The sequence below is a fragment of the Protopterus annectens genome, chromosome 1.part1, assembly GCF_019279795.1.
Source record: "Protopterus annectens isolate FY-2018-M chromosome 1.part1, PAN1.0, whole genome shotgun sequence".
In the NCBI taxonomy this organism is placed as follows: Eukaryota; Metazoa; Chordata; order Ceratodontiformes; family Protopteridae; genus Protopterus; species Protopterus annectens.
The window spans coordinates 311421110-311436925 of record NC_056726.1 but is presented as its reverse complement, the minus strand read 5'-3'; the positions used below and the strand labels follow the sequence as shown (position 1 = coordinate 311436925).

The 15816-nt window shown below is 39.8% G+C and overlaps 1 protein-coding gene across 1 annotated transcript in view; it reads right to left on the bottom strand.

Annotated features, from left to right (window-relative positions):
* NARS1 (asparaginyl-tRNA synthetase 1) overlaps positions 1-15816 on the bottom strand; it is a 963811-nt gene that overhangs the window by 632284 nt on the left and 315711 nt on the right. The window contains exon 7 of the mRNA XM_044087034.1: positions 13724-13794. Within this exon, the coding sequence (XP_043942969.1) occupies positions 13724-13794 (71 nt within the window). The remainder of the gene's footprint in view (positions 1-13723; positions 13795-15816) is intronic.

Genomic DNA, 15816 nt, shown 5'->3' with positions numbered 1-15816 from the left:
TAGAAGTCAAGGTATTCTCCAGGCTGTCAGCTGTAAGGCTTTTAGACTGGAGTGCAGAGTCTTGTAATTGTGCTGTGTCAGAAGAAGTGGCCATTGTGGTAGAGGCCAAGGTTTCGTGCGTGACATGCTCCTTAACAGTGGGTACCAGTGTTGTCTTGGCCAGTCCGGGGCTATCAGAATTACTTTTGGTTGCTCTATCCTGATCTTCAGTAAGACTTTGGTCATTAATGGAAGTGGTGGAAATGCATATACTGTTAGAGTATTCCAGCTGAAGGAGAGGGCGTCCACTTTCCATGCTTGAGGATGGTATGCCCTTGTGCAGAATTTCTTCAGTTGATGGTTGTGGTGGGAGGCAAACAGATCTATGTCCGGCGTTCCCCATGATTATGTTATCTGGAGAAAGATATCTGGGTGCAACATCCATTCGTGTGGATCCATGATGTTTCTGCTCAGGCTGTCCGCCAGTACATTGTCTTTTCCTGGTACGAACTGGGATTGTAGCTCTATATTGAGTTTTAGGGAAAGTTCCCACAGATGCATTGCCAGCCTGCAAAGAGGGTATGAATGGGTACCTCCTTGCTTGTTTATGTACCACATAACTGTGGTATTGTCTGTCTATTAACAGGTGGCCTTGGTGCAGGAAGAGCTTGAAGGCCTCGATGGAATGTATCACTGCCAGCATTTCCTTTTGGTTGATGTGCAGATGTAATTCTTTTTGTGTCCATTGTCCTTGAATGCATCTGCCCTCCATGTGTGCTCCCCATCCATGGTCTGAGGCATCCGTTGTAATGGTTTGGCTGATATGTGGGCTTGCTGAAAGGCAGGCCCATGTTTGACTGGCTTGCTTTTGCCCACCACAGGAATTCCTTTTGAAGGCATGGAATGAGGGGGATCAAGGTTTCTAGACTGACTGCTGAGACCATAGATTCCTTAGGTACCATTGTAGTTTCCTCATATGCAGCCTTGCTTGTGGAATCATAGAATGCAAGATGCCATGTATCCCAGGGCCTGCAGGATTTTCCTTGCAGTTAGTTGGGTTTGTGCTGTCAGATTTCTGAAATAATCCGGTAGTTGTGCTTGTTTTTCTTCTGTGAGAAAAGCCATCTGGGTGTTTGTATCCAGCTTTGCACCCAGGAAAATTATTCGTTGGGATGGAACAAGTCTTGATTTCTGAATGTTGACTGTGTATCCCAAAGCCTGTAGTAGTCGGATGGCATAGTTTAAGTGTTTTACCAGTGTTTGCTGGCTGTCCGCTTGTATGAGGCAGTTGTCCAGGTATGGGTAAATTTGAATCCCCTGAAGTCTGCAATGTGCAATTACTGATGCCAGGCATTTCATGAATACTCTGGGCGCAGTAGATAAGCCAAATGGCAATGCTGAGAATTGATAATGCTCTGAACCTGCAAGAAATCTGAGGTGTCTTCTGCAACTTTGTCTGATAGGGACATGCAGGTATGCCTCCTTGAGGTCTAGAGTTACCAGCCAGGACCCCTTGCCCAGCATGGGAAGGAGTTGCTGTAATGTCAGCATTTTGAATTTTGGCACGATGAGGTAAGTATTCAGTGCGGACAAGTCCAGAATAGGCCTCCATTGCTTTTCTTTTCTTGGAACAAGGAATAGTCTGGAATAAAATCCTTGGCCTTGTTCTGTGAGAGGAACCCTTTCTATTGCTTTCATTTGAAGTAGTTTGGAAATTTGTTTGAAAGCCTCTGCCCTTTGGTTTGGTGGCAGGTTTGGCATGCCTTGTCTTTTTGGTAATGTATGAAAATGGAATCTGTATCCTTTGTCTATTATTTTCAGTATCCACTTGTCCTTTGTAATGCTGTGCCAATTTTTTGAGAATAAAGATAGCTTTCCGCCCAAAGGTGCTTCCAATTGAGCCCTGGTTGGCGGGGTCATAGTCAAGTCATTGAGATGGTCCTTGTGTAGTAGTTGTAGGTCCTGCAGTACCTCTCTGGTTAGGAGGCTGCCATTGACGTCCTCTGTAGGAGCCTCGAGCTTGCCCTCTACCTCTGGCATGCCTGCTTCTGCCTCTTTGAAATCTGTCTGTGTCCGGAAAGGACCAATTCTTAGAAGGCCAATTTCTGCTGAATCTTGGTGGTTGGACCTGTAGGAAATCTTTGACTGTTTGTACTGATTTAGCCTTTTCCTCAAATTTCTTTAAGACCTCTTGAGCCGTGGAGCCAAATAACTTTTGCTTTTCCAGCGGAGCATCCAGAAGCTTTGCTTTAACATGATCTGGCAGTGTTTGTTCCTTCAGCCAAGCATGTCTACGTATGACTGCACCTGTCATTGCTGACCTACATGAAGCTTCCAATGCATCATAACCACACTGCAAGAAATGGTTGCTAACCTGCTGGGAGTTATGTACCAGATCCTGAAGTGCCTTGCGATCTAGTGGTTCAGGTGAAGATAGTTTTTTATGCAGTTCATCCAACAAATACTTTTGGTACTGTATCATATGGAATTGACAATTTAATGCCCTCATAAAAAGAGAGTGGAAGAAGTATACACCTTTTTACCCCATCTCTCTAAAGCCCTGGACTCCCTTTCAGAAGGAAGTGGGTTCTTAGTAGTGGTGGTTGCAACCCCTTTAGGGCCCTGGGAAATAGTTTCTGGGTCAGCAGAGTGGCCCTTGTAAAGGAAATGATGGGAGTCCGGGACCCTGTAGTACATGTCGGGTTTGACAGGAGCCGGAGGAAGGAAGTCAGGGGAAATACTAGACTCAGAGTACACATCATCAATGATGATTTAAAACAGGAGGAATAGCCAAAGGTCTATGCTGAGGTAAATGCAAAAAAGTCCTTAATCTCTTCCTGGAGTCAGAGAATTCCTGGCCCTGCCATTTGAAATGCTCTCTCATGGAGTGAAGGGTCTCCCCAAAGGGCAACTCCTCAGGAGGGGAGGCCGAGGGAATAGATTCCTCTGCATCAGAATCCTCGTAGGCCGTAAAAGCCTCCTCCTGGTAGCCTGATAGGGCAGAGTCATCTGAGGCCTCATCAGAAGACTGGGGATCTGGCTGCTCAACCCTGGGGCTTTTGTCTTGAGGAGGTTGAGAGCCCCTGTCCGGATGTGGCTGAGAGCCCCTAATTAGGGAAATAAGGTCCTCAGCTAAACTTAAAATCTGTGAACCAGTAGAGGATCCCTGAGGAATAGCCTTGGGAGGGAGAGATTTTGGCTGTTTAGCAGCTTTAGCATGTGTAAATGCCTTTATGGACATGGATGCAGGAGGCCTGGCTGCCCCACGTGCTGCAGTAGTCTTATCCAGAGAAATGGTGTCGGAAATTTCCAGAGCACCGGTTTCAGAAGGAAATTCTATGACCGACTCAAAGGTGGCCTCCAGGGCCGAGGTTGTCGGTTGAACGGTTTCGTCGGTCGAAAGCACCGAGGATTCGGTTTCAGCAAAGACAGAGACACTTGCGGTAGGCCTAGGCGTGGTTTCGGCCGAAACCACGGTCCGCGTGTGTCGGTCCTTGTCCTTCCATTTTTTGGGTAAATGAGGTGTCGGAAGCTCCGACGGCATGTTGTAACAGTATTTTTCCCAAAAAAATTCCTCTGAAAACTCCGCCCAACGCCTAAGAGTGCGTCTATTGAAAGAAGCACAGGCTGCACAGGCCGAGACGTCGTGGTCTGGGCCTAGGCAGGGTAGGCAGTAAGAGTGGAAATCCTTATGAGGTATTTGTTTCCCACAAGTTAAACAATTATTAACTTTAATAGTTTGATCTGACATCGGCTGAGGCAAGAAAAAGTCCCCAACGGGGTACTTAGCTTTTTGAAGTCTTCGGTTAGCTGGAATCACAGGAGCTGGCCGACCGGCACTTGCGAACTGCTTCTGCTTCGGGCACCGCGCGGCAAGAAAGACTGAGGAAGATGGCGTCGGCTGATGCTTTTATATCCCAGGCGCTCTGACGTCGGGGAAGGGGCGACATCAGCAGACGCCGGACCCAGACTTTGGAATCCGGCCGACCGAAGGGCTGCCTGAGGCAGGACAACCCATATGTAAGGACTGCAGATGCATCCTTGAAGGACATCACCACACCAATACAATAATTCTATATTTGTATAAATGCATTCCTTTTATACGATATATTAGTGGATAACCTAAACTCATTATTAAATTACCAAGGAAGCTTTTCATTTTAAAAAACTAGACACAGATATCATTTCATTCAGTCCCGGGGGGCCAAGGCATTGCATCTAATCTGCCATCTCAATTCCTTGTATTCAAGGAACAAGTATGTGGGACCCCCCCCCATTCCTAAATTCACCTGATTAATGGCCATGAACTTGAAAAAAATATGTTTTATTTAATTTGACATGTTTGTACAAAGATTTTTTTTCATCTTTCTTCTGTATGTTTCTTGTATGTTGAGAAATCCTATTTTTAGGGCTCTGATAGTCTTCCCAATAATAAAAACTAGGACATTTTTGACACAATGTATACCACTCCTTTACACTCGTAATGTAATCTGGAATTGGGCCTGGTATTCCCAAAATTCTCCAGAAAAAGGCATTGTCCCTCAAGAATGAAACTACATTGTGAACAGTGTCTACATTTTTCCAATGAAATAGTTTTTAATGGGTGCCTCCATTAATTTTTTTAAGCTAGTATCCTTTTTGTATATGACCAAAGGTTTGCCTCCTAACTTGTCCAAGAATTCATGCTCTCCCCCCAGCAACACCCAATGCATGCGAAAGATGTCACAAATACCATGAAAATTCAAATTATAAGTCAAAATACAGGCCCTCCAATACTGAAGTTCCCTTTCCAATGTTGAACTTTGCCTTATTGTTTTCGGATTTAGAGAGCTGATTATTGTGAAGCCATGTTTCTACTGCAGTAAAAGCAGCTTGGGTGATTTGTTTTAGAGTGTTTAAGTTGTGGGCAGAGCAGACTATTATGTAATCATCGGCAGACTGGACTAGAGGCTTACTGAATAGCCTGGTGGAGATTATTAATGAAAATGTTAAACAGAAGTGGGCCTAAAACTGAACCTTGGGGAACACCTGTAGGGTTATGGATGTAAGGGGAAATGGAGTGTTGCCATTTGACAGCACGCTCTGATCATGTACCCCAGAGTTGAGGATTTTGGTCACCATCCTAAAATGCAGGTAACCATTACAGACTGTTTCCTTTCTAAAGATGTTCAACTTAAAGCCACTAGGGGTATGGGGAAACAGTGATGTCAAGATAATAAATAATTTCCTTATTCCAGTTGACCGTGAATTTAAAATAATCTGTACAGCTATTTTTTTTTTTTATTATTATTATTATGTATGGGTGAAAAAATGGGAGAGAGAAAAAAAGAGAAAAATGTAAGTAGTTATTTTAGAGGGTGTATGATTAATAGTGGAGTATAGGTAGTGATAGAACTAGTAAAGGCAGAGATGAGGAAATAGGGGAAAAGATTGCTAGAGGAGGGAGAGAGAAAAAATATTAGAAGGCCAGAAAGGAAGCGAAAAAGGGTAGGCAGGACAGTATAGACTATGTAAACTGGGAAAACAGAGTTAAGTGACAGAGTCGGGACAGGAGTGGCAAGATGATGTACTATGGCACCACAATACAAAGGCAATGAGATAGATAAATGTACAGCTGGACAGAAGGTTAGTTCCCAGACAGATACATAAACCATATGAAGAAGAAGGGTCCAGAAAAGGATACAAGCATCCAGTAGATGAGAGCAGTAAGAGAGCCACTGGGGTCTTTGTTGCTTGTAGGAGCTTATCTGGGAGCCTGGAGCCACAATGTGCTGAAGGGGGATGAGAGGGTGCTTAACATAAACCATACGAGGAAGCAGAGCCCAGAAAGGTTCAAGCGACCAGTAGATGAGAGCAGTAAAACAGGCACTGGGTTCTTATTGCTTGTAGGAGCTTATCTGGGAGCTCGGAGCCACAATGCACTGAGGGGGGAATGACAGAGTGCTTAACCTTGAAGGGGGGAAGTTGCCAGTAGCAGAGAAGGCAGAAAGGGGGGGGGCACAAGCCACCCCCACAGCAACACCCCTTATCTGTAGAAAAGTTTCCCCCTCAAAGAAAATGAAATAATTCTCCAAAACCCCACTCAAGTCAATGTACAGATCCAAATTCTGACCTTTCAAAAACTCAAAGCTCGCGAGACTACCACTAAATAAATCTAAACTTTCTTCCAAAGGAATGATGGGTTGACAGACACTCTTAAAAGGTCATCATATATATAACTATAGTCACACTGACCACCACAGAATATTTTTTCTATTTTAGAAAAGGAATTAAAGTTTGTTCCCTCAGGAAGGTGTAATGTTTGTGACGCCTTAATAGAACTAAAATTATTTACTAGGAAAATGAATTTAGCACTTACTTTTAATGAAACTGAAGATGAGGGAATATGTAAATGGAAACAAAATAGGCCACAAGAAAAGGCTATTCGATCCTCCACTTCACCTAACCTTGAAGGTTTTTGAGTCTGCATGTATGGCAGAATTGTTATGAGCTTTACTTAGGCAAGACTCTTTGTAAATGTTACAATTTAACCTTTGCGGGGGGAAAAAACTAAGTGAATTGCTGTACGACCCAAACATTAGAATTATGAAACTTGACAAGGGGAGGTACAGTTACAGCTGATAAAATTAAATTACTTGAGTACAATGTTTCAAATGCTACAAGACACCACTAAATACTCCCTGATTTCTAGGAATGAAATTAATACTGCTTATCCTAAAAATCAATTTAATTTTGGAAGATCTAAATTTAGAAGGGAGAATTACTACTAAAACCTATGAGTTCTTAAAAGTTGATAAGCCAAGAGTCCCTACGATTTTTGGAATCCCTAAGGTCCACAAAAATATTCCCAATCCACCATAAAGGCCAACTGTGGCAGTCAGATCAAAAACATACCACATAGATGTATTTTTAGATCAAACTTTGAAGTATACCTTGAATATTAAAACGCACATGGTCAGGAATTCCTGGGACTTTCTGGCAAGGTTGACTAGTGATTTAATCAAACCCGGTACTGGATTTTCAACTATAGATACTGTCAAAATGTTTTTTCTTCCATTCCTTTGGAAGAAAGTTTACATTTATTTAGTGATAGTCTTGCGAGTTTTTGAAAGGTCAGGATTTGGGTCTGTACATTGACTTTATGGTTTAGAGTACTTTCATTTTTTTTTTTTTTTTCCTGAGTGGGAAACTGACAGATACAGGGTGTTGCTATGAGGGCGGCTTGTGCCCCCATATGCAAACTTGGTTCTTTTGAGCTGGGAAAGAAAATATATTTTTTTCTTCACAATTTTGGATACATATCAAACTATACATCAGATTTTTGGAAGACATCCTTATTTTACGGTATGAACCAGAGGTGATAATTAGTCTAAAATCAACTATCTGGACACTTGTACAGAAATCACTGGGGAGAAGTATAGGACTAGAATTTACAGAAAACCAACTTTCAGTAACTCATACTTGCCTTTTACTAGTGCACACCCCTTCAAACAAAAAAGGAGTTTAGTAAAATGACAGTATGTTAGGGTAGCGAGAATGACCTCTCATTTTGATGACTTAGTTGAAGAGCTTAGTTTCATTTCTGGTTTGTTTATTATAAGAGGTTAGCCTAATGAGCTTGTGGCTACCATATGCCAGGAAATCATTGCAGGATGGGGAAATAAGTATAAGCCTTTGGTTGGCACAATGGAAAATATCTCCAGATCTGAACCCCCCTTGCCTGCAAGAAATTTTAGTAGGGCAACAGTAATTGAATTCAACCAAGCTACACCAAGAAAATAAATTAGGAAAATTGGAATACGTTAGGATGAAATTCTGATTTAGTTGGTGTAGTAGGTATAGAACAAAGTCTGTGTTTAATATGGGTGGTAATTTAAAAAGTATGTATGAAGGAATCTCCTTATAATATGGTTAGTATGAAAAGTGGTGGTACCAAAAAATGTGGAAACTGCAGTCAGTCAATGCGTTTTTATATACAATAAAGATCACATTACACTAGGTAATGCAGCCAACAGTTTAGTTAAAGAAAGGAAATTGTAATAAGGGAATCATTTATTTAGTAACTTGTAAAAACTGTGAATGTTTTTACTTGGAAAGACTGAGGACTCTGCAATAGAGAATTTAGGAGCGTAATTGCAGTATAAAAACAAAGAATCCCAACAATACCTTATTTAAGCATTCACTGTCAAAAGTCTCCCATGATTAGTTTCTATTTTGTATTTTGGAGCAAGTAGAAAGGGATCCCACGGGTTGAGACTGGAAGAACGACTTGTATTACAAGGAATTAGTGGAGCAATTTAGGCTTAATGCCTTTACATACCTGGGGGCTCAATTATATTTATATAAAAACAGTTTTAAAGAAAAGAGCATCAAAATTATAGTGTTGGTTAATTTTTTAACCACTGAGTGGACCAAAATACATGTTCACATTTATTTTTGTATTTTATTCCATTTTAATATTATTTGAACATTTTTTTTACATTTAATTATAAGGCAGATCAATGTAATCTTAACTGTTTCATTTTTAATAAAAAATGTTTTAAGGTAGATTTATTATTCTTGGAGAGGCAAAACAATATTAAACAAAGGCTTTTCAATGTTGCATTTTAGGTATTTATAAGCTTGAAGGTTCATCTGGTTTGAAGTGCGCTGTTTCTTTAAAAGGTTTTGGATGACATAATTAGGGTTGAATAAACAGTGTTAATTAACTTGATTATACAAAGTTGGGGTGTATGTATTATTTGTTCATTCTGATGAAGTCCTGGGAAAAAAGGACAAAAGCGCTTAATGTATGAATAAAGGACTCGAATGGTTTACGTGGTCTCCATTTACTGAGTTATTAAATTCTGCCTTGTTTACTGTTTTGGTATTGGTTCTTAGTGACACAGTGGTGGCTTGCCTTTTTTGCTTTCATCAGTGACATGTTTTGTTTCAAACAATAACATCAATGTTGTGGGAACATACCAAATTTTCCAGTAAAATACTTCTTCACTATTAATGCTTCTAGCATTAACAACCATCAGAGATGCATCAAATGTTGCTAGCAGCTACCTGTGCATGGTTATATTTTTTCGACCTGGCAAAACCCTGCCTTGTGGTCATCAAATACTGCAAAATATCTGCTGCAAAAATTCTTTATCTTGATCTTTAAGTGGAATCCATCCTGTCTGAACATGTACAGTGGATATAAAAAGTTTACACACCCATGTTAAAATGCCAGGTTTTTGTGATATAAAAAAAATTAAACTTCAATAAATCATTTCGAAACTTTTCCCAATTTAATGGGACCTATAACCTATGCAATTAATTTGAAAAACAAATCCTTTCTGCTTTTCCTGGTTTGGGGGTCGCCACAGCGGATCACCAGTCTGCTCATGATTGGCAGTGGAGTTGTTACGGTGTCGAGTTGCCAGCCTGGCACCCAACCTTCCCCAGAAGACACACACATGCACATACTCACGTCTAGGGCTAATTTAGAGTGTACAAGCCACCTACAGCATGTCTTTGGGATGTGAGAGGAAACCGGAGCACCCAGAGGAAACCCATGCGACCACAGGGAGGACATGCAGACTCCGCACAGAAGGCAGCCTAGCCAATGATCGAACCGGAGAACCTCTTGCTGTGAGGTGGCAACACTAACCGCTTCACCACCGCAACCGCCCCAATTGAAAAAAAAAAAACTCTGTTGGGGAAAAATATAAAAACGTATAAGTGTGCACACGCTTAAATATTTTGAAGCACCTTTTGATTTAATTACAGCATTCAGTCTTCTTGGGTACACATCTGCCATCAATTAAAGAGACAGATTAACCCCAAATAAAGTTCAGCTGTCCTAGTAGGATTTTCCTGATATTTACTCAGTTGCCTGCTACAGCAAAAGCTATGGTTCACAGACAGCTTACAAAACATCAAAGTGATCTCATTGTTGAAAGGTATCAGTGAGGAGGGTACAAAAACATTTCCACAGCATTGGATAAACCATGAAACACAGCGAAGACAGTCACCAAAAGTGAAGAAAATATGGGACACCAGTGACGTTGCAAAGAACTGACCGTCCCTCCAAAATTGATGAAAAGACGAGACGAAAACTGGTCAGGAAGGTGGCCAAGAGACCTACAGCAACACTGAAGGAGCTGCAGGAATTTCTGGCAGCAAGTACTGGTTGTGTACTACATGTGGCAACAATCTCCCATATTCTCCATATCTCTGGACTATGTGGTAGGATTGCAAGACAGAAGCCTTTTTTTTTTACACAGAAAAACATCCAGGCCTGGCTAATCATTGCAAAACAAGACATCAGGTCTTCCAAAAGCATGTGGGAAAATGTGTTATGGTCCGAGGAGACCAAGGTTGAACTTTTTGGCCACAATTTTAAAAGGTAAATTTGGTGCAAAAACACTTCGCATCACCAAAAGAAGACCATCCCCAAAGTGAAGTATGGTGGTGGCAGTATCATGGTTTGCGGTTCCTTTTCTTCAGCTGGAACTGGGGCTTTAGTCAAGGTGGAGGGGAATTATGAACAGCTCCATATACCAGTCACTTTTTGGTCCAAAACCTTCAGGCATCTACTAGAAAGCTGAAGATGAAGAGGAGTTTCACCTTTCAACATGACAATGACCCCAAGCATACATCCAAATAAAAAAAAAAGGCTTCACCAGAAGAAAATTAAAGTTTTGGAATGGACCAGCAGGAGCCCAGACTTAAATCCAATAGAAAATCTGTGGGGTGACCTGAAGAGGGCTGTGCACAAGAGATGCCCTCGCAATATGACAGATTTGGAGGGCTTTTGCAAGGAAGAGTGGGCAAATATTGCCAAGTCAATTTGTGTCATGCTGATGGACTCCTACCCAAGAAGACTGAATGCTGTAATTAAATCAAAAGTTGCTCCAACAAAGTATTAGCTTAAGGGCATGCACACTTATGCATCCAGCATAGTGTACGTTTTTTATATTTTTTCCCCTAACAGATTTTTCAATTGAATTGTACAGCTTATGGGTCACATTAAAGGTGGGAAAAGTTTTGAAATGATTTATTGTGGTCTCATTTTTTTGTATCACAAAAAGCTGGTGTGTGTAAACTTTTTATATCCACTGTATGTCCTGAAAATTAGGCTCAGATGTGCTACACATTTTTTTTTAAAGGAATGGGACATTTTTTTCATGTAGGTGTTTATCCAAAAAAAAATCTCATCATTCACATTGATGTGACTCTCCTTTCCATATGTGGTTTGTGAAAAATATGTCCCAACACCTGTACAAGCTATGCTACCCAAGAGGTTCTGTAAGTTTCCTACTAACAGAGAGAGTCCTTGCGGAGAACATCATTTGTAGTGACATGAATAAAAACAGATCCACACTTCCTTATATTAAGACATTCTAAGGCCTACCTCAAATCCTCTATTTGCTCCTGGCAAGCATAACACTATTCAACGTTCATTATCTTCTTTGCAAATGTATCTACCAGTTCCTCCAATAACTGAATCTCCAATTACATGAATATCTTTTCTGACCAGATCTGAAGAGTCTTCAACTTCTAATTCAGTAAAATCTGCTCTATCAGTCACTACAAAGGAATTATTTTCATCACCATTAGCCTCATTAATCCCACCATTGTCCTTGCTTATTATATTTGCAGACATACAATTCTCATCTAACTGGCTTTGTACATCCACATCCATGTTGTCAACATCTGTCTCCTCTTTTTTTTCAGTAATGCATTCTCTTCAGTCCTTCCATTTTCAACTTTGATTTCTTCCTTTTCACCTGCCCCTTACCTCCTTTTTCCTACCTTCATTTCTCTTTTGGAAATATTATGCCTTTTTCTGTAGACTAAAGGTATTCCACAGAAAAATGTTCTCTTTCCCTGTAATGTGTGTGTCACATAAAGCAGTGTCCTTTTTAGTATGTATTCTACTTTTCAGACACGTATCAGTTTCTTTTTATTCTTTATTTGTTGTGAACATCTTCCTTTTTTTTATTTCCTTCTATGCACTCAATCTCCATATTGCTAAAAACTTGTATCCAGAATTCCAAAGTTATCAGTGGCATTATCTTATTTCACAGGGGCTGAGTGATCTTTACAGTCAACAGACACATCCTTTCCTCAATGTGTTCCATTTGCTCTTTACCTCACAATATTTATCTCATTAGTCCAGTCGTTAATATAAAAGAGTTCTCCATGCCATGCCAGTTGCAAATGCAATAGTCGTCAATAAGTCTAGATTTACTACTAATAATGGTAAGCAAATCTGAATTTTGATAAGAGAAATACAGACTGCCAATGGAATCCGGTGTTTACATATACATAGCATTTACTACACTGTACAAAATATTTGTGCTTTAGCAATTCATTAATGGCATACTCATTTAAAGAATCCATATTCAGCTGCAAATGAATAAAACATTCTAAAGGAAAAGATCAAACTCAGTCACCACAGAATTCAAAAAGAACTTAAATTCTAAGAGCAAAGTCACACAAAATATATTACTAAATATTAAAAGTACAGTAAAGTTGTTGCAAAGTCACACAAGAACTGGAATTCCTATACAGTGCGTGCAAATGTGCTCAGTAGCTTCTGCTCACTATTGCACCTCTTAACAGAAAAGATCAATAAATCACAAACCAAGATAGGACTGTCTACATAAGCTCTGGAATGTCCTCTCTGCAGTCTGTGAATTTATACCAGACACCACTGATATGGCTAGAGTTTGCTTATCTAAAACCTATACCTTCCTAATAACAAACAGTGAAAAGTTCCCAACACTTTTATGTATGGGTGTGCATTAAAGGTAAAACAAAATACAAGTCAAAATAAATCTTGTCTAAAAGCAATCCCTTCCTTCCTACAAACGGTGAAAAACAGTGTTTAAACAATAAAATATCAATTCAAATAAAAATGTATCTTACCAATCACTGCACAGTCAATCACAAACCAATGCAGGATTATTTAGATAAACTCTGGATTGTCCTCTCTGCAGTCTGTGTGAATTTACAGCTGACTAGGTCCCTTAGAATGGCTAGGGTTTGCCTGTCTAAAACCTATCCCTTTCTAAAAAAAACAATACTGAACATTAAAGATAAAACAACAAAATATAAATCAAAGTAAGTTTTCTTATCTACAAGCTTTCCATTCTTTCCTATAAACAGTGAAAAACAGTGGTAAGAAATAAAATATAAATTGAAATAAAACTTCTCTTACCAGGCAGCTGTACAGTCAATCAAAAGTCAAGACAGGCTGGTTTAGGCAAGCTCTGGGTTCTTTGCATTTTTCTATCAACTTAAACTACATTATTTTCTGAACATTTCACTAGATCTAAGAAGCCAAAATGACAACCCAGACATTACTTTAAAAGAGGGATGGCAACCACAAGTCACCAGAACATTCAGACCCTGGCTAACCATCCCTAACTCAGGCTCATTTCTTGAATTTGTCTCACTGAAGGTGACGGCAGACTGTTTGCTTCTGCACAAATGAGCACTTAACATTCACTCAACCTGGTGTGCACTGCTCAGAAGGAAGACAATATTTTTCATATCTACCACAGATATGCTACAGTAACTGAAATAAGCTATGACAGACTTTTGGGGAAACCAAACACAGGTATGCACAATATCAGAACCATCAGCTGAAATGTATGTAAAACAAAATGTGAAACCATTCTAATGCTTTCAAAACTAGTCCAACATAAAAGCAGTTGTAATCAGTATATTTGATCAAGTAAAAAACAAAATCATTAAATCTTACCAAGCTATCAGAAAGGACACACTGAAGAAATCCTGTACCATCCCGAAGGACAATAAACATAAGATTTTTTCCTAAAATGGAAATAAAATCATTTAGTTTGATATGGAAAAGTTCAAACACAGTGTGTTACACATTCAAAACACAGTCTTAGGAAAAAAAATACATAAAAGTTCTGTTACTCAAAACATTTCAAGTCTTTTTGCATCTAAACAACTTATAAAACAAAAGTCTACAAATCTTGTACTGATGACGTTTAAAAAGACACTGCAAATAATCACATTTTCTATAGCTACATACCTGAGCTTTTCTTGGCTGACTTCTAGAAATGAACTATGCCCAGAGAGCCCTCTTGGTTAACAAAAACAAGCAATACTACACCCCCACAGAATACAGCAGTATGCCACTTAATCAACAGGCATTCTAAACCTCACAGGCAATACAGAATAAGAATAAGTAACTAATACAATGCGACTGAAGTTTGGAACTTGCAGGGAAAAAAATGTATGTGCATGTATTTCCCTTAAATAAATGACAGGCCTTAAGTTTTTTGTTTTCTTCCTGAATGCAAAATGAACAAGGGATGACTGTAAAAATAAAAAGGTTATGCAGATGCAGAGACTACTGTCTTGTCAAAAATGTCCATACATAAAATACTTTAAGCTAAGTAAGGTAGCACAGAAATGTACTACAGATGTGTGCTCATCACCAGCTATAGGAAACAGGAGCAGTACTGGGCAAGAGATCCTGGGGACCACAGAATGCCTAGCCATATGCACCCTTAAGCAGACACTCATAAAAGTTCTTGAAGTCCTTTTTGAGGACTTAACTCTGAAACTGAACAGGAAAATGATAATCTTGGTGTAAATGTGTGTCCATCAATCCAATCTTCAGGACTTGCCTTTAAGGTAAACGTAATGTCTGTCTGACCTGTAATGGAAATTTATTTCATAAACTGGGAATATGTTGCTAGGAACCCATCCCTCCAGTAAAACATGATGGTGTAGATTTAGGTTCCAAATGCACTTGCTTGCACACTGGTTTTGCAAAGAAATTAGAGGTCAGACATGACTGGGTCATTCATGGCTTCACAAACAGAGAAACTCCTCTGATAGCCAGTACGAATATAAGGAGAGTCATGTTAACCTATTACGGCAGGTGAATGATTTACAGCCTTCAAGTTTCTTGGAGAAAAACTTTTAGAGCCTGCCCAGTTGGGCAATATCTTTGGATGTGTTCATACCAAAGTGGTACCATATTCAAAGATACTCTGGTAAAGGGAAGACTACAGCAGCAGGAAGACTTCTTTGGATCTTGAAGATATTTCCTTGGAAATTAACTTGGCCAGATAGAAGTTTCTGAAACACGAAACAGGATGATCAAATGAGATAAGTACTCAGACTCTTATGACAGAGTCCCTCTGAACAGGAGTACCATTTATAATGCATGAGAAAAAACATTTTTTTTTGTTGAACACTATGATCCGCTATTTTGCATTCAGCTTGAGACGGTTTTCAGTATACCAGGTATATGCATATTCTAAATTTGCTGGACCTGTTTATTTTCAGTGAATGAGTGGCTAACCGTGTCCGGCTTGCAGTCTTCAGCAAACTTGGTCAACACACTTCTGTGATATTTTGGATGTATCCGCAACAAAGGGGTTTCCATTAAGTTTGCTTAAATTTTTAGTAATACCAAATATAGGGATATGCATCAAAAGCCTTAGCTAGACCAGGATAAGCCTTGATCTGCTAGTAGCCACTGTAACCTTTACAAAGAGGCTTACTAGTTTCAGAAGTCAGGAACTGTCCTTTATAAAGCCATACTGACTGGGGTCTAGATCAGTTATGTTACTAATGTCAGCATAGACAATTTTTGCTTTGTATGCAGGGCTGGTGAGACTGATGTGCCTATAATTACCAGGGTCCATAGACGGGCTGCCCTTGCTTAGGGGGAGTCATAGTAGCTGTTTTCTACGCATCAGTTACAAACTATGTGTACAGTCAGAGGTCCAAAACCTTAGAGACCTAGATGGTGCATACTTCATGATGAGAATGCAGCCTGTACATGTCTGCTCCCATGGAAGCATTCTTTTC